The sequence below is a fragment of the Platalea leucorodia genome (assembly GCF_965183815.1).
Source record: "Platalea leucorodia genome assembly, chromosome: 6".
NCBI classification, from domain to species: Eukaryota; Metazoa; Chordata; class Aves; order Pelecaniformes; family Threskiornithidae; genus Platalea; species Platalea leucorodia.
Genome location: NC_138828.1, coordinates 55,862,543 through 55,882,448, shown reverse-complemented (window position 1 = coordinate 55,882,448; position 19,906 = coordinate 55,862,543). Strand labels below are relative to the sequence as shown.

Here is a 19,906-nt window from a genome sequence, read left to right as displayed (position 1 = left end):
GATGCCCTTGTTTTTCAGTTAAATTAAAGTCAAGATATTTCTTCAAAACATGCAACTTGTTCAATTTCCTTTTCTTAAGGGAATAGAGATTCTCTTTTTTATTTTTTTCAGCCAATAAAACACTATTAACCTTAAGGCTTACTGAGGACTGCCAATTCCTTTATCATCAATATAGCTCTGTAGGTCACTGACTGAGCACTGATCTTGACCCTGCAGACTGCCAGAAGTCCACGGGCTACAGTAAAGAAAGTACAGGGGTAGAGAATATAATCTTGAAAAGCAAACCACACCTTTTGTTTCGCCTGCCCAGATAAGCTGTGATTTTAAATACTGCACAGATCACTTACAATATATTCTGAAAAAAATGCAATAGTCTACATTGCAAGCATTCTCATTAAAACTACTCTCTGAGCGCCTTTATTTATAAGGGAAAATAAATGTACATAACAGTGTTGTTAGAGGCAATGTCTGTTGCATGCACACACTGACTTTTTTACAGTTGCATTACACACATTGTAAACATCATAACACTAGGAAACAAATAATTTTAATATGCTTTTAATATAATCAACAAAGTAAAGAAACATTTGAATCCTTAATGGAATCTAATTTAAGAACATTTACATTCTAGTGATTTTTAATTGTACATTAGTAATGAATAATTTTTGTAAGGAAAACAGTATGTCCATGTACTCAGCATTCCTGCAGCATTAGTTCTAGTTCAGGAATCTAAAATCCTGAAAAATAAGAAAAAGCTTTAGCTGTTGGTATTATATGACACTAAATACTTAAAATATGGTAGAGATGTAAGATATATTAGAAAACAGAGCATTATAATATTGGCATAAGGAAACTTTTTTATATCTCTCCAAAGAACTGCATGATTTGAAATTGAAAATAAATTGAAATTGAAATTAAATCCTGAAGCCTGTACTTAGTTTCATTGTGAGGTTTTTTTCTGTGTAAGAACAGGGAGATCACCCCCAGGATGTCACTATGTATTTGACAGGTAGTTGTATCAGTTCTTCCTGACATACACGTATCATCATTGTAAACTTTCCAAACTGTTTACAGATCTGGGATATTTTCCATTTCTTGCTGCCTGAAACAGCTCTGAGTTCTCAGTTCTAGGAACTGAGTATCTACAGCTTCTATTCACTTCACCTGAAGATATGTGAATTTAGCACATCTGGGAGAAGCTTGCCTGCAGAAAGCTAAGTTGACAAAACAGTTAAAGGCTTTCTGATACTACTCCTCAACATAAACATTGTGCCTTATTTGTATAAAAATAAACTAATTTAAATATAGATTGTGATTAAAAGCATTAAATAAATACCTCCTTAACGAAAATCCACTGATCTCCTTCCGTTGCGTGGCTGAAAGACAAATATCCAATAAGCGCTCTATAAAACTGACTGGTTTCAGTACCAAAGTCCCACCCAACTTGGTATGCATAGAAATTGGGAAATTTCTCAGTTCTGTCAACAGGATCATCACTAAAGATAAACCTGAGACCAGTTATTATTTAATGTATATCCACCCCTGGAGGAGAATTATACAGTAAAATTTACTGTATACAGATTGAGGAATGAATTATGCCCATCCTGTATGATTTTATAAGAGGGACAAAGCCACAAGAAGTCACTCTAAGAGACCATTATCCCTCATTCTTTTTTTCATTTTCTTAAGATGTCCTTCCAGATTGTTGTTATTATTGTAACTAACAAAGAAACATAGGTCACTCAATTATTTTATTTTATTTTTAGACTGTGTTCTTTGACATAGGCAAAGAGTTTCTCCCTTTTCACCATGGTCATTTCAGAAATATTTTGCACTACAAAGGAACTTCATACAATGTCTACTAAAGCTGATACAAAATCTCTTGCTGAGCTTACTAAAAATTTGCTTTTCATTCTGGCATCATGAATGCGTCCATGTTAATATTACCCGTAACTTTGGCCTGCCATAAGAACTTTAAAGATCCGATCCTAATACCTAAGAAATATAACTATACAAATTTGCCTTCTTTTCATTAGCCACTTTCTTATTTGAATGTAAAAAAAAAAAAAAAAAAAGATAAACCAAAATCAAGAGATTTATTATTAAGTTTGACTAGCCATCTTTAACTTGCTCAGTTTGCAAAAATGGAGTAAAAAGGCTCTATGGCATCAAAGATGAACAGAGTAGTTTCACTCTCATGAGAATTTCTGTTTCTAGTTTCTAATCTTACTGGTCAAAACACAAGGGAAACAGGAAGGTCAGGCCCAATATCTGCTTTGGTACAGTATGCAAGCATGGCATTGTATTTATATCACATGCAAACATGCCATATTGAATAACGCTGTAGAATGATTGTCCAAGGTGGCATATTGTCTAGAACTTTCTCTGAGAAATATATACGTAATAACCAATGACTTATTAAGACATAGCATGGTATCATGTATACACAAATATTAAGATGTGTACAAAAACACCCTACTATGTCTTTATTTTAATCAAATAAAATGTCTGGAGCAGATCTTGAGTAGTCCTATACAGTGGGATGCTCTTACTGAAAAAAGTTTCCCCAATCAGAGTAATTCTTACAGTAATTCCCTGTTTTCTCTACTTTTTGGTTTGTACCACTCATCACAAAATGAAAAGGAAAAAAGTCGAACAAACCATACCCTGTAGAAAAAATAGCCTCTACTTTGAATCGCTCCAGGTCCTTGAAGTGTTTCCTGAAAAAAAAGTATTTTAAATCATATCTGCTCTCATAAATGAATTCATATAGAGAGGTTGTTTATGTAGTTATTAGAAGTATTTCTTCAGTACTACTATACATGCCTTAAGGCATGCTTCCTGTATATTTCTCCATGTCAGTAATAAGAAGTTCATGTTGTCATGTAGAAATAGCAACAAACACATGAATGATGGCCAAATTCCACCTCAAGTTTTGGCTCAGTTCAGATTACTTTAGAATGGTACTAGTAATGATGAGCAGCCTTTGCCTTTGACTTTCCAGGTGTCATTACCCAGATACAACCAAAGTGTCTTCATGGCAGTGGAGTCTCTATGGACAAAGTAGAGCTGGTCTTTGCACCTTGCAGAAGGACAACAATGCAAAGCTTAAATATCAGAAATACTTGGGCTCCTCCCGGGAATGAGATCCCAGACTGTTCCCAGAGATGTATCATGATCGCCCTTCTCAGACTAACTCCCAGAGAAAAGACCAGTGCTTATGACATTCTGTCCTGTCCGTGCTGCACACATTGAGAAACAACTGTCTCCTGATCCATACAGCAAGGGGGGAGTGAATGATGAAGAAAATAGAAATTACATTTAAATGTAACCAGGACAAAGCATGAAGTATCCAGTTGCTTTAATGAGACCTTCATGATTAGAGAACACGTAAGCTTAATCACAGTATTTTCACTGCTTGTGTTAATACCAGATATATGAGTGAGGTGTCTGTCCTGAAGGTGGGGAGACAGGCCAATTGACAAACAAAATAGTTCAAATCTTGTGCTTACCAGAACATAAAATTTAGATGGATTTTTTTTAGCAATGATGGTATTTCTCAATTAAAAACTGGGGTCATGTGTTCTCTTGGGTAATGATCATAACCTGAGCTGTCATAGAAAGACATAATGCTCTTCATGCTCTATTCTAACGCTGTATGAATTGTGTAAAACAGGATGGCTCCCATCATTGCCAAACACAGGAGCAGCTTCAATTCAGGAAAGTTTTCAAAGGAAGCAGGGTTTAAACTACACATTGTTTTTGAGTCTTGCTTTTAATTTTGACTTCAGTTCATCAGGTATACCATTATACCCAGTTTCTTTGCTGTACATAAAACACCTGGATTATTTTTATTTACATTGTCCACCTCATTCTAGCATCACCTGGTTTGAAATACCCATCTCAGATCTATAATCCATTCAATACTACAGTTTTTTATATTTAAAAAGGCTAAAAATTTATCTATTAATGGAGTCTTGTTCATTGCCATTGGAGTGTCCTATGATATTTATATTTCATCCTTTTTCTGTCCAATATGTGAACAAAAATAAAAACAGAAAATGAACAGGCAGCTGTTGCAAGTTAAAGAAATTGATCTAGAACATAAAAGGAATCAAGACTACAATTACCAATATGGAATTGTGATTTATTTTATGAACTTTTAGAAAACATTAGAAAACAACTGAATCTAAAATGTCTTCATTGTAACCCTTGCCTTCTAAACTTCCAAGGGTTTGGAGATGTTAAAAAAATAACTAATACATGCTGTCGTGTACATGCATGTATATTCATAAACCTGCATGTATATATGTATACAGAAACATATGTATTCATGAAGAAGTAAGTTTATTTAGACTTTAGTGCCTGCCCTCTAAAGTCTCTTAGACTGACTTGCCAACAAAGTGCTCTTGCTTCTTCTTAGATCATATAATCTCAGCCACGACGGAGCTCAAGAGGAATCAAATTCATGACAAAATCTGGTGTCAGTCCAGACTGGGAAGAAAGAATTAATATAATAAAGCATGTTTCCTCCTTCACCCATTCACCTTTTCAATTCCTTGTCTCGTCGGGGAGAGAGCTAGGTGTGCTCATGTACAGCAGGTTCTGGTTTTCTTTCCAGTATTAGGGAAAAAAAAAACAAAAATAGCAGCAAGCTAACCCTTCCTGAAGCACATTCTGTGACACCAGAGTCAGACAGTCCAGCCAAAGGTGGGCATCCCACAGGAACATGGGGGCTTCCTGCTCCATGGGAGTTCCTCTGCACATCTTGGGCAGGCTTGCTCTGATCCTCTACTGGCTTCAAAGTTTACCTATGCCATTTCCCCATCAGCCCTTGGAAAGATAGATTTATAGCTTTCACACATTCAGGGAATAATTGCACTACTTTTATTATTGATGGCAGATTATGTCAGTATTTTCTTAATGTTCTTATGAACTGGTATGGCCCTCAGCAATAACATTTAGTAAGGATTTTAAACTCTTATACTAAAATGTGCTGAATTCTGCCATATGAACAAATATGATAAGCATAATATGGATGAATTTCAAAGATTTGTTATGACATTAAAATAAATAAGGTGCACACAAAAATACCAAAACCAAAAGAGTCTGCAAAGGAACCTGATTCCAGATGCTAGCACTTTGTAAACGTCTGGTGTTTATGCACTGTACAGGAGTAAAAAAGACCTTTAACAAGGTGACTGGTATTCACAGCAGGAATTGAGAACAGGAAATCAAAAAAGTTGCTTTCTATAAAATGCAATTCCATTTAGAGCTGTTTTCATTGTTTCCTTAGATTTATATGAATATTTTAAAATGGCTGTATTCTGTAAGCATTGGCCATGTCATTACTTCATAATGTGTAACATCATGATTGCAAATTAAAGACTACTAGTTATCACAGTGCGGAATGGTTGGAATTCTAACTGTCGCTATTTCCATGTACCACTAGTTAAGAGTACAATAATATAAATAATAGGAAATAGATCTTTTAAAACTTAGCCACTCGAAAAAGATGACTAAGAAAATGCATAATACTCATCATTTGTTCATTTCTACCTTAAAATCTGATGAAAATACGGTACCTTGCAAAAAGAAGCTTGATAAAAAGTTTGCCTTTTGCCACAAAGTTATATCAGCCTGCTCTGGGCTCATTCCCAAACACTATAGCATTTTTTTTGTCTGTTTGTTTTTTGTTTGTTTTTTTTTTTTTTTTTTTTATTTCTTTTGGAAGAAATATTTCCAAACACTATCCTAAAAAAGGTCTTTTTATATCAGTATATGTTTACACTTTATATGGGATAGCTAGCATACTCTAATTTTTTTCTAAGGATTTGTAGAGTATGGACTTTGATGTTTCTTTGATGTAAAAAAATAAGTCTTTAAATTGTCACATGATGGCTTGACAGCTCTTAAACAGAAGCAATTTATTAAATTTCATAATTTCATTTGTGACTTGTTATAAGTATACTGTCTCTCTAAATATATATATATATATAAAGGCACGTGATCTGACTGATACACTTTGTAGAGTTTGGAATTATTACCTTGAAAAACACCCTTATAGTTTGTTTTTTTTTTTGAGCCCACTAAAAATAAGACTGCCATGAAGAGGCTGAAATATGTTGGAATATGCCAAATATGCTACCAATGTTAGGTTATTGTCTGTTAATTAACGTATTCTATTTCCATTAATTATGCCATCAACCCCAATGGAAGTAAATTCAAGATATTAAAGTATTCTAGCAAAATAACTTTATTAGATGTAAAAGTCAGTTTGTTTTCACTTACAGCAATTTTGTGTTCTTGCATTTATGCTTTCCTTCCCATTCTTTGTCTTGGTTGACATGTATGTTAATTTAAAAGCACCAAGAGCAATTCCAAGAATATTCTTTGCCAGTATATATGTCCAATAGTATAAATACCGTTCACGTCAATGTCATCACAGAAGGTAAATTGTACCCTGTATTTTTCTTTCAGATGTGTAGTGGGTTAAAATTTTCATAAAAATTTTAGTCCATGAGAAGATGTACCAACTCTTAAGTTCTTATATGTGGCCAGGTTCTCTCACTGGATAAGAAAAAGGTGATTCAGGGCATATAGTTGGGATTATGCAGCGATCCGAAGAGAGGGGTAGATAGTATTACCAACCACAACCACGACTAGATGAAAGCTGACATACATAATCATAGGATTAAGAGTTCATTGAAAATTTGGGAGTTAACAACACAGCCTTTATCTGGATTAATAAAGGAAAAGTCCTACTTATAGGGATGCTACTATCTGAGTTTTAAGTATCACATTCATACACCTAATTTGACTTGCATATCAGTGAATACAAGGAATCATAACAACAAATCTAAGGAATAACCAAGCTGAAGTCAATGTAAAACAGGAAGAATCCAGGTCTTCGATTTTGTTATATTTTATTATACAGGAATCTTCAGTATTCTTATAGAGGAAGATCCTTATATATCGGACTGCACTTTTCTCTCCATAGCTCCATTAAAGGGATGGACATCTCTGTCTATCTGTTTTTTGATTTTTGAAATTTGAAATGGCATTTGCACCAAATATACCCAAATTTTATGATATTTTGGAAACCATCGAGCTATTTCTATGTGAAACTTTTGTTCCAAAGTACACTACTTTTCTATGGAAAATTAATTCCAGAGAACTTTATTTTCTGCACCTTAAGTTAAATGGTAAATTACCTATAAATTACTTGGAAATTCTTAGTGCTATAAGTCATAAATAATACATGTTTAAGGAGTAGATATGGTTTGAATTCCAAATGGGGGAATAAAAGATCTCCCCTAGAAATTATAACTCAACTGAAATATAACAGTACAGGTAAAAATTAAAGTATTTTTCTTTTATAAGAAGAACTAACAGATCCCTTTTGATACATAGGCTTTGTGTTCTACCACTGTTCTGTGTTAGGCATATATTCCTTCAGTGTTTTTTGGTTTTAGATGTTAAATATCAGCAGGATTATTTTTCACTAATTTAAGAACATAAAACCCTCACATTTCTAATGAAAATACACTAGTGTGATATTAAATCTTGAAAATAAAGATGTTATGAACAGAAAGGTCTACAAGGACATTTTTAGAAGAGCTAATGAATCACAAAGTGTGAGAATGCAAGCATGCAGAGTTTAAGATTACATACGTCCACTTTGTATCTCTTCAGTCTTCTCTCATTAAGCTGGGGAACAAGTTGCAGCAAAGGATGCAGGACAGATGACTGAGAGGACACGAACACAGACACATGAGCAACAATGAAATTCAGACCTTATGATGCAAAAAAAGTCTCTTCCCGCAGTACCGGCTTATGGACCAAACATGCACCAAAAAAGGACTGAAGATGTTAATTGAGAAACTTATTTTTTTTAACATTCTGACTTGACAACAAACAGGTACCGACATTTATATTTACACTATGAATGTGACTCACAGAGTGATGGAGGGAAAAGCTATGCGTCCTCACCTTTACGCATTGAAAGTTCAGAACTGTTTACAGACTTCTTGCCCAGGCAAATGCAATTAGTCAGATTTTGATCAGCCTCTGTGAGTGGTACAGAGAATATTTCCATGCAGTACTCCTACTAACATTTCTACAATTATCTACTATGGAAGTTAGCAGCTTCAATCTCCATTGTACTGAAAAGTTAATTTTACTTCAAAATAACTTATATCACAGCAAGAGAAATTGTTTTTTTTTTTCCAGAAAACAGTGTGCAGGAGGGAGCCATTCTCAGGTAAAATTTGTAACCATGGCACTGGTCACGCTTCCTAAAAGATAAGCTCCAATCGTGAAATTCCTTGTGTTCAACAAGACTTTATGTTTGCAGACAGCCTGGTTAAGCACGGTGGCATTGTGTGCAGCGTAAGTGCCCCCCTGGCAAGACACAACCATGTGGGCTGTGGAGAGAGGTCCACAGTGAGAAATGAAGTAGAAAAATCTGTGTTCCATCAACCAATTTAAACCTTCAACTCATGTAAATGTAATTTAAAAAATAATGCATTTTTGATACTTCTCAGAAAAGTAATACTACAAAGGGGATTATAATAAATGGAATAACTAGAGTTAGCAAAGTGTTAATGTACTTAATAGGTAAAATGAACTTGCCTACTTGGAGCCAATTTTGCGCTGCCTGCCTAAGGTAGGCAACGTGGCATCATAAAGCTACAAAAGCAGAGGTCTGACACGTAGCGGAGGAGTTAAAGGGCGGCCCAGCTGGCCACTTGGGCTCTGTCTTGCAGTCAGTGGAGAGGGGATTAATAAAGCCAAAGAATGATGGATCTCACTTAAGTTAGTATCTCTGAGAACTGGGCTAGAAAATAGTCACCTGAACAGCTAAACCAGAAGTGAGAAAGGAGTAATGGGGGCAGGCAGGGGGCAAAGGTATTCAGGGTCGGGACAAAAGGGGATGCAGTAACCCCTTAAGCAGAAGCAGCAGCAGAAATAGCTCATTTCATTGTGCCCTGATTACCATTAAGACCTCCAGAGCAGCTCTACCATGAAACACTGACCCCAATATCATCAATACCACTTTCTACCACATTTTTCTGAGGAAATGTAAAGAACAAGGCAAAAATGGACATAAACACATAAGAATGATTGTTAAGAAACAAGAAAACATATTTAACTTGCTCAAAATCCTATCATGCACAGAAAAAACACATAGATGCACAGAAATAACAGATTATGTTTGCACTTTAAAAGCAAGAATAGATCACATGTAGTTTGGTTTATGAGAATATTTTTATAGCAACAATACTAAGCTATTTGTAAAATCATATTTTTCATTTAAAATATAATCTGAAGTCTGAGGCAGACTTAAATACCATTTTGCCTGATACATATTTATGACGTGCACAAATACATACAATTTAATTAATAATTAATAAAAATTCATTAAGAGTTCCTGACGTTCTCAGCTTCTATAAATCCACATTGTTTCACTGCATACGTTATCTTCTAGTGTCAGAAACAAGTATTTGATCTTATTCTTAAAAGTTGTAAGTACAAGATTAAGATGCAGTTGGGATTCTATGAGTGTTTGGTCATTTTTTTGCACACTTGGACAGTACTGATGATCCTCTACCATGTTATTAAACACATTCTATATCTTAAACACAAAACTGCCAGTTCTGAGCTTGCTATACAGTTGAAGAGAATACTGCAAAAAGGAACATTACCTTGTTTTTACATACAAGCGCACATGTGCTCACAAGGAGGTGCTATGCCACTTACCGTGATGTCTGGGTTGCCTGAGTCATGAGTCTTAGAATAATGAAATAAGAACTGTTCAAAAAAATTAAAAGTGGAGTTTTACTACAAAACAGGGCAAGGCTGTTATGATTTTCTTGACAATTTTAGTGTGATCATAAAACATACATAGAAATCTTACCCTTTTGGTGTTGTCTTTTTCATCTGAACCCTGTAGGAATAATAATCAGTAGAGAAGCTTTTATTTGTTAAAAAATAAGAGCAATGGGAGATTTTGATTACATTATAAACTTTTCAGTACCGGATTGGAATATTGTCCTTCTTGACAGACATATTACATGTCTTTGGTTATTAATGCTACTACTCTTTTCAAACTCTGTAGAGAGCATTGATTACTTACCACTAGAAAAGTAGATGGGTTTAGCGGATGCTCCTTTGTATATCCCTAGCCTCTCATAAGTAAATTTCTTTCTTCATTGAGAGCTCATAATTTTTCTAATCTAGAGCAATAAAACCGCTTGAAACCTTGTATCCAGCCTGGAGTTTATTTTCCAAACACTGGAGTCTCCCTGTTGTCTTTAATAGGCGTTGGGTTAGGGCACATAGCATTTCAGAGTAAGAACTGATAGTATTACTTCCAGCACCAAGTGACACTTCGGATACTGGGTCCTCAGAATTCATTTAGACACTGGCACACAGAGATTAGCCTTCAGAAATGCTAAGTAGTCTTTCATGTGTGTTACCTGTGGTTTCTGGAGAAAACCCATGACCAGAAAACAAAGCTCTTCCAGCACACTGGATGCCTAAAGCAAAGAAAACATGAACTCACACTTCCAATCCTACTGCATGTAACAAATAGTATCAAAATAATAAAGTAATCTCTATCTGACTCACCTGAGGCTGAGAATCTGTGGACAGGTAGGCGGAACATGCATCGTCTACCTGTAAAAGTTCACACAGTCTTTTTTTAAGAAGTTGGATTAATAAAAAGAAGTGAAATAAGTATATTTTCAAAAACAGTTCAGTGCAGCCGCAGGTATGGCAAGCTTGCCCACCACAAGGAATTCTTATAGGTACATTCATGAATTCCCTTGTGTTCAAGGGAAAAAGAGGCCCTTAACCAAATAAGCAAATTTATACTTGCTTGATCACAATAAACACATGCATATCTGGGTCATTTATTCTCTTACTCCACTCACGTCCCTCTTATTTGTAGCCTTCTCTGACTAAGTCATATTTTAAATTATGATTTTAAACATCTGGGATATGGACTATGAATTTACATCTCTTCTGTGATATCTTTGAATTATACAAAACTGCAAAGAAAATGACAAAACTAAAGCAAGTGATTCAAAGAGCAGTCCTCAAACACCACTCTTCCAATTGGATTCCAGCATCCCAGCAGGTGTATGACACAGGCATCTCTTGAGTGACTATGATATGTGCCAGCACATCTTAGCATGTCAGTCAATTTGTGTGAGTCACAAAGCAGCCAATATCCAAGTTTTGCACTGATTTCTTTGGCAAATGAGGAGCCTGACAAGATTTTGTTTAAAGGAGGTGGTTCCCAAATCTCAATGCTAGTAAGAAATATACTCAATATATTTCAGGGGGTCTAAACTCAAAGAGCAGTGTGGAAGAAGTCGTTGCTGTTGAACTTGGACATGTCAGCACAGAATGGAAAGTTACACATATAGACACAAAACAAAAAAATCCAGAAACTGAACCAAGACGCCCCAATCCCCACCAGCCATTTCATCTGGATCAAAACAAATGTCTGTTTAGCTCTGCATCTATCTCAAAAAATGGCCATACTTTGGCACCCAAGGAAGAGCCTAAGAAGAGACCAGTGGTCTAGTAAAACCCATGCTCTTCAACCACAGTGGATTTCTGTGCTGTGAATTTGACCAATCTCTCTCTGAACCATTGTAAACTTTCAGCATCCACAATGTCCTGTGGTAAGGGTTTCCTAAACACTGCGTGAAGTACCACTTCTTTCTCTTAATCAGTCTTTTCAAAGCTAGCTTCATTCACTGCTATCACGATCTTGCCTTGGAAGAAGTAATGAATAAGCAATTCCTACCCATGGTCTCCCTTCTGTTCATGACCTTGTGTAGACAATTAATCACATGCTCTTTCTCTTGTCTTTTCCACGATTAAAGAATCCCATACTACTGAATCATTTTTAGCAGAGCTATTAATTGGGGAGGGAGAAGAAAGGGAATAAAGGACATTTGAATTCATGGAAATAATATTACCAGTGCTGAAAGCTCAAAGTATTCTGTAAGGAAAAGAAAAAAAATCTCCAGTAGTCCAACTGAAGCTGTACAGTTTAATAACAATGAAAAAAAGAGGCTTAACTTTTCATTGTATAACTTTAAAATTGTATAACTTTAAAATTGTATCAATAGCAACCTGCATCGGTAGGCACGATTTCTTCCATTGAATATTTAATACTGTTTATCTAGATGCCAAAAGCTTTGCCAATCATCTAGTTCATAGACTGCATAAAAAAATGTTTTTTTTTTTTTAGATAAAGAGCAGGCAATACAATGGGTCTTACGATTTTATTATAGGTAAAAAGCCCTAAACAGCACTCTTTAGCAATGAAAACATTAAATGAAAAAAGCAATAAACAAATAATGCATATCTGAGTACTTCGAGACAAGAGATGATTCATTTCTCTAGAGACAATCTACGAGAAAACATTAGCAGAGACAGTGGGAAAGCTAATAGCTTACAGAATTCCCCTTTCAAGTAGTTTTTGTTGGTAACACATCCTCCCCGTTCTCTTTTCCCTTCATCTTGCATTGTTTGTCTCTGGGTATATTAGTTCAGCTTCACTACTTTCAGAGTAAGAAAACGTAGAGGGAGAAAGCAGCAGTTAAGGAGATGATAAACTAGGCTGAAGTTGTTTTGGAAGCCTATGTTACAAATTTGCTGTTTCTTCTTGTTGAGAGATTTTTTGTTGTTTTTTATTGGTTTATTTGCTTCTTTTGTAGTTGGAGGTGACTATTAAAGCACTACCATAATTCAGTAGCAGGATAAGCCAGAGACTGCTTTGTGTTCAACACAATGCAAGACACGGTATCTCTCAGCTAAAACCTGCATGGACAAAGCAAGGGCTGAGGAGAAGCCACAGTTTCTGTTAATTCCTTTTTAAAAAATAAAAATAAAAATTTAATAGTTTCTATCATCATCCTTAAAGCATCTTCTCAGTAATTTTCTCTGCTATCTCAGAAATGTGGCCTGAGGGTGGGAGCTTGTGAGTTGTTTGGGGTTGGTTAAATAACATAAAGAAAAAAAAGGATGTGAGAGGCAAGTAAAGGAACACAATACTTAGTTACAAAGTTCCCATATTTATAAACTTGGAGTCATTCCTGGAAAATATTGGGTTAATTTAGGGGCAGGGCTTCTCCTAAATGATCCACTAATAAAGCAACAAACAGGAAAGAATTGATTCTTTTTGCTCCAAGAAATGCTGGTGAGCTAATCTGTAATCAGGTTGGTTTAGGGTATATAGCTATGCATCTGATTCTCTTTTCCTTAGGCCCTCTCCAGTCCTGCATTATTCTTGCTACAATAATAAGTTTTATATTGCTTGTATTATGTAATTTTACACATAGAATTTAGTATCTTATGCATACTTTGTCGTTTGCTGAAATCAACAGGAACTTCGCCTTTGCATCCAGTCCCCATAGGGACAAATCCTGTGTTACAAACAGCAAATCTTAGCAATAAATGCAGAAATGTGTAAAATAGCATTTTTCAATCCAGAATGTAAATAACTCATTTTCATGAACTCCTTAAAGCTACCAGGACCTTTCTTCCCAAGAGACCACATTTTCCCAGGAGGTAAATATCACCAGGGCTTGCTCAAGTGCCAGCTTAGAAATACGTCAGTGTTTGAGTCAACACTTCCAAAACGAACTAAGGGGAGCTGACAGCGAGGGAAGTGTCTCCTGTCATGGCCTCAATAGGAAGACATTTACTCTGCATCTGTACCCCTGGTGAGTCACTTGCTTTCTAATGTTATCAGAAGCTACAAAATTAAACGTCAGAATACTTGAAGGTTACAGCCACGCCAGGGCATGCCAGTTGCAGGCTAAACCCTCCTTGCGTGTTATGCCCTGCCGCTCCATCTGTTCCAAAAGGGCAGGGAAGAGCCAGTGTTAACACACGTGTCACATCCTAGAGCCGAAACAAATGTTGTTCATTTCAAAGATGAGAATGGAAGTTACGATAGCGATCAGTACCAAAATGTTAGAGGGGCTAATTGACACAGTACATTATCCTTTACCTAGTAAATTGAGAGGCTAGGATAGGATTAAATACAGTGTCCCAGTCCAGTGTGCAGAACAGAAGAAGCAAGAGGTAAGACTGGATGAATTGAAGCAATTACTGCACATCGTGTACAGACTATAAAAATACCAGATGGGACACTGTGTTTCTTCCAAGGACAGTGACTGTCTGGTCATTGACAGTTATACGACAACTGTTATCAAACATAGCTCTCCAGTGAGCCAAGACAGTCTTTTCCCCAAACGACATCTCAACACCCAGCCTTAACATCCTCCTGGAGCAACTGTTCAGAAAATCTGGAAAATAAGATGTTTCACCTCTTCACTGATGTCAGGATAAGAGATATACAGGAGAAGCAGGACTGGATGAAGAAGCACCTGAACTCCGTGCAAGAGAGATACTGCAGAGTGAGGTGTGACCGTAGGAAGGATGGGCACAGAAGAAATGGAGTATACCATACGGCAGTGTGCAGATGATGCTTACCTCTTTCCACAGCTGCAAATCCTGATCTGCCTTGAGTGCTTGGGTTGGCATCGGTGCACCTGGAAGCACAAACCATGCTTAGCAATACTGTACAGCAAAGGTCGTTTTTATAAGTAAACCATGTCAGTGATTTAAATAAAAACTCTGAACACAGTATGATACCTAGCACACTTATCATTGTCCTGCTATGTGTCAGCAACACAGCAAGAGGCTTCTTCACAAGTTCACAGCAGATACGGATGCTCACATCTCTTAGCAATAAACAGCGTGGAAGTAACTCCGCTTTCACCAGGGGTCAGGCTGGCATCAGTCTGTTCTCAGCGATAAGTAGCAGGCTAGAAAATTTGTGTGGCAGCTCTCAAATGCTAAAACCTGCTCAGGAAAACACATTCCAGCACCTACAACCTCGAGCTTTCTGAGAACTCAGCTTGCCTCCAGCGCATGCTTTGCAAGTTGAGAATCTGGATCCTACCTCTTGCTTTGTTGTATGTTACAGTTAAACAACTAAACACGTGCTGTGTAGTGTATGCTTGCATATGAATAATACCCGTGACATGAAAGCAGCATTTTTGAGGTGACAGTCATATATAACTAGCTTTGTTTCCTCTGTCTGGCATATATGATGTGGAAAAGCTCAGTCCCTTAGAAGACTGAATGTGTTATTAATTGCATAATGCTGCAGTGATGCTGTGCTTGGCCTGGGGGCAGCTCCTTTCTCCATCTCTGCCCACCCAGGCTACAAACCTGGAATCCACTGTCTCTGGGTCCCTCCTGACCCAGCACCAAGAATATCCGCCTTTCCGCACTGTTATTTTACCTGGCAGTATATTTCTAATAATAATGTATTATCAGTGTCTCTGTAAATAGTAGACATGAGTATCACTAAATTGTGAATACACTAGAGACCACGCAAGCATATCGATGTGGGGATGTGTTGTAACTCACCTGGGAGGGAGACTGGTCCTGGGGAGGGGGGTGCTTTATCTGTGCAGTCCTAGCACTGCAGGAAACACTATGAAGTCGTCTAATTTGTCCCCCTGCCCAAAGCTGCTGCCATGAGCCATGTCTGATCAGTTTATACACTGTTCTTAAAGACCTCAGGTTAACAGAGATTTTATGACCTCCCAAACAGTCTATAATTACCTGTGGTCACATTTTTTTCAGAAAATTGAACCAAATTAAACAAAAAAGAGGTGAAGGTAGACTTAGCTAGAACGGCCAGGTGAGCAGGGTATGAATGCCCATCATCTCCATTTGTTTTACTTGTACCACTAATAACAATAATTACAACAGTAGTTAGTCCCAGGCATTAAGGGGTGGATTTCAAAACCACATTTTGGTACTTGCACAGACTTAAGGTGACTAATTATTTTGGATGCTTGTTTTCTCCAAAAAAAAGAATTAGAGGGGTGCTTAATTTCACACTATGTAGAAGTGGGATATTTTTTAAATCTCTGAGATGTTCGCATAACAAGAAAACTGCTTTCCAATGACAAATTTGCTTTAATGGATGTTTGTCTTAGTTCAAGGAAAAACGCCAAATAAATTAAAGGTACTACAATTCTCTTACTTTGTTGTCTATTCTTAAATTAGTGTATTTAAACTGGAGTATTGCCTGGGACTGGTAGCCTTGCTGCCAAGAGTGGAACTGGGCATTACTTCAAATTGACACACCTTCCCCATTAAACCTTTTCCTGCCTGTCTCTGAACACTGCTTCTGTCATTGTTTGGTTCCCATGGCTTTCCAGGGGAAGCAGAAGAAATCCAATAGCCTGTAAAGCTTAGGGAAGCAGGCAAGAAAGCCTGAATATTACAGCTTGCTTTTTTTTTTACCTGGAGCATAAACTTTTGGACAGACGAGATGCGTTTCACAAACTCATAGATTTCCTTAATCCTCCACTTATTCACAAAACTTATTTCATGTGCAGTCCCATCTGTTTTGTGCTCACACCTAGGACTGTGTGCCCCCCAATGCCGAGCGGTGCCCCTCCATCACCCCATCCAGAACAGTGCTGCAGCCCTTAGGGACTTCAGTCCTTTCCGCACCACGGCACACACAGGGCAACAGTAAGTTATCTTGTAATATACACGAAATACCCATAGAGGGAGAGAAAAAGAGAGTGCTATTGAGGAAAGCAATCCTATTCAAAAGGAAAATATAAGAGGAAATCCTCCTACAAAATTGACAGTCTGCGATATATTTGTTCTCTTATCCTTCAATTCTGCCAACTTCTAAAAACCAGCTTCTTCCAAGGCAGCAGAATGCCAGATGCACTATTTCAGTCACTTTTCAACCTGGGATTCGCTTCTTAAATCTTCTCCTCCCTCCACTGCTCTCTCTACGCAACCTCCTGGCAATCATTTCTGTAAGGACAATCAATCATTGCCATTCCTTGCCCTCCTTTTCCTTCCATCCCCTCTTCCACATCTCCAGAACTTATGTTTAACAGAATATTCAGTATAATCTACTTAGATTTCTTTGATTCTTGACATTTAAAAAACACAGCACATCAGAACAAAAACTTCTGATGAAAGTAACTCACACACATGCAATACAAACAAAACAGAACTATTCCTTGCACAGCAACTTATTTTGTAATGTTACTTCACAAGGTATATCTAGTTCATCTATCTAGAGTTGGAAAATAGAATAGAAAAGAGAGTATGTTTTGTTAAAAAGCCCATTAGCTGTGCTCATTTCACAAGCACTCTCTGCTACGAAAACAGCAACTTTCAGGTGTAAGACAACATTTCAAATTAAACCAAGATAATCAAGCTCTATGCCTAAAGCAACTCAGCAGCTCTATCCTCTCTCACTTAACCCCATCCCCAGGGATTCCTCATGCAATAAATATTGCTACAGGTTGGGCTAAGTGACTTCCAGAGGGTCCTGAATTTTCCTACAGTTCCACGATACATCTCGTTTCTCTTTTCTTCCCTTTTAAATCAGAGTAAATTATATTTAAAATGAAATTGCTTTTAACAAAAGCCGCTTCCCCAGCTGGAGCCTGGGTTTGCCAGGACAGGGTAATCCTGCCGGGGTACACGAGGAAGACCCCAAAATCAACCCCAGAAACTGCGCCCAGCAGCTGCAACCTCCTGCGCATCCCTGCACCTCTCCCAGCCCCGCAGCCGGTCGGGTCCGGTCCGGTCCCAGCCCGGCCCGGCGGCGGGCAGCGGCAGGCAGCGCCTCGCTTTGCGGCCCCCTCCCAAGGCTGCCAGGCTGCTGGGGTCACCTTCCCCCCCCCCCCCCCCCCAAAAAAAAAAAAAAAATGAAGTATTGCAGGGCTGGCAGTGCAGGAAGGGGTTGCGAGCGGGATGCTCCTCACCTTTGCAGGCAGACATCGAGGAGGCGAGGAGGAGGAAGAGGAGGAGCAGCGGGGACGCCGGCAGCGCCGCGCCGTCCCCTGCCGTCCTCCGGCAGCGCTGGGGGGTGGCTGCGGGGGGCTGCTGGTGGCAGAGGTTTCCCATGCCCGCGGTGTCCCCGGCGCTGCCACCTGCCAGCCGCTCTTCTGGGCATGCCCTCGCTCCCGCCCCAAACTTTTTAAAGCTCCCTGACACGTGGACGAGCATCAGCCTGACTCAGGGAGGGCGCGTCCGCCGCCCTGCCCGCCCTGCCCGCCCTGCCCGCCCTGCCTGCCCTGCCTGCTTCCCCACGGCCACCCGGGGCCGGACCCTCACCTCCTCCGCCGGGCAGCTGGCGACTCAGCCCCACTCCCACCGGGGGGGCAGATCCACGTGTAACCCTTGCTGGGGCTGGGCAGGCTCCAGGCGCTTTATTAAACCCCCTTTTTGAGAAAAAGCCATGTTTTTAAAAACACACGTAAAACACCCCGAGCCCTGACAGCGGCGGTGATGGCTAGCGCAAAAGGTGCTGCTTCTGCCTTGCCGTGCTCGACGGTTCAGTGATGACATGGGGGTGGCAAAGGGGACCATCCAAACACTGTCCGACACCAGTGAGGAGGGGAGAAGAGGCATGGTTTAAGATGGGGAAATCTCTCACAGATTTGTCCCCAACTAGCTGAACCTGGGAGTTAAAGCTCATCGAGCTTGCATGTGGGAGAGGCCGTCAGTGGCTGGGACGTGGGGCTCCGAGGATGCGCACCCGTCTGCCCCGGGGCCCGCCGATCGCTGGGTTTTCTGGAGGACCCCCCACTGCAGGGGTGTTACCAATTCCTGACTTTCCCCATGGCTTAAATACACATACCCAAAATGCCACACCACGAAATAGAACTTGGTAATATGGTGATATTTGGGGATTAAAAAGTTAATACGGTGCTTAGCAAGGCATTTTACTTAAGCTACAGCTGCAGACCTTGTTCCCAGTTGTTATTTATGCCTGCAAATAGCCAAGGCAACTACATTATAAGATATTCAAAAGCACACAGGCCCCAAATCTGTAAAGACACTTGGGCAGCTTAGTCCAGCCGGCCCAGAAACACAGCAAGCCCCGGCTTACCAGACCTGCTACCAGAGGCTGCGGGTGCCCGAGCCACCCCGCCATGCCCACTCCCAGCAGGGTGCTGGGGCTGACCTGCTCCTCACGCCCAGCCCAGCAGCAGGGGCCGGCTTTCTCCAAAGGCACATGTCTGACTGTCCCTGCTCCCCCACCGTTTCCTCCAGGAATATCCTGCCCAGCTGAGGTCCAGCTCCAACACTGAGATGCTACGGAGAGCGTTTCAGGGCAGCATCTCCAATTTAGCCTAGCTTTACGATTTATTTCCCATTTTTTCCCATTCATGCCTATCTCTTTGCTTGGTTGCTTTTTTCTGACTTTCAAAGGAAACGTTACAGCTTGGTCCAGCAATGAGACAGTGGTACGATATTAGAGATTGTTATCTTCCAAAACAATTCTTTTTGACCATTTTGGTAGGTTTTGACTGGGGGGTGAATGATGGGTGGTAGAGTAAAACTGCCTGACAAGAGCGGTAGGTGTTACCATGAAACAAAAGATAACTTTGATTTATAACCATAGCATTGCTGTCTGCTCTTTGCCCTTAACTTTATCAGTTTTATGTGCTACAAACTGCGTGCTGCCACTGTGAACACTTTGACAGGCCACCAAAATTTTGAAAGCTTTGCCAAGCAGCACGCTAAGATGCTATAAAATTCTCATAGCGATAGAAGGATCTTCTCTATCAGATTTGGTAGCAAAGTTTCCCTTAATATGACTGGGGACAGAGTTAATCCTTGTGTCAATGGAAAGCCAGTACATAAATTAAAGAAGCCTGTGTTTTGTATGTATTATTGCATTTATATTTACCTAATTAAAAGGGTTGTTTTAAAACAATCCAAATTGAGGAATTGCATTTGGTTCTGGTTTCTGTTACTAAAACCAGAAGACATTTATTTAGAAGACATTATCATAAATGGGAAGTCATCA

At 39.0% G+C, this 19,906-nt stretch overlaps 1 protein-coding gene across 1 annotated transcript; it reads right to left on the bottom strand.

Annotated features, from left to right (window-relative positions):
- Positions 1 to 1,340: 1,340 nt before the first annotated feature.
- NMU (neuromedin U) lies at positions 1,341 to 17,994 on the bottom strand (the record flags this gene model as incomplete). Its single annotated transcript, XM_082315329.1, has 9 exons — positions 1,341 to 1,376; positions 2,667 to 2,720; positions 7,675 to 7,749; positions 9,763 to 9,813; positions 9,920 to 9,949; positions 10,482 to 10,541; positions 10,633 to 10,680; positions 14,524 to 14,582; positions 17,853 to 17,994. 9 exons carry the CDS (start codon positions 17,992 to 17,994, stop codon positions 1,341 to 1,343), a joined length of 555 nt encoding a protein of 184 aa, XP_082171455.1.
- Between the last annotated feature and the right edge of the window lie 1,912 nt (positions 17,995 to 19,906).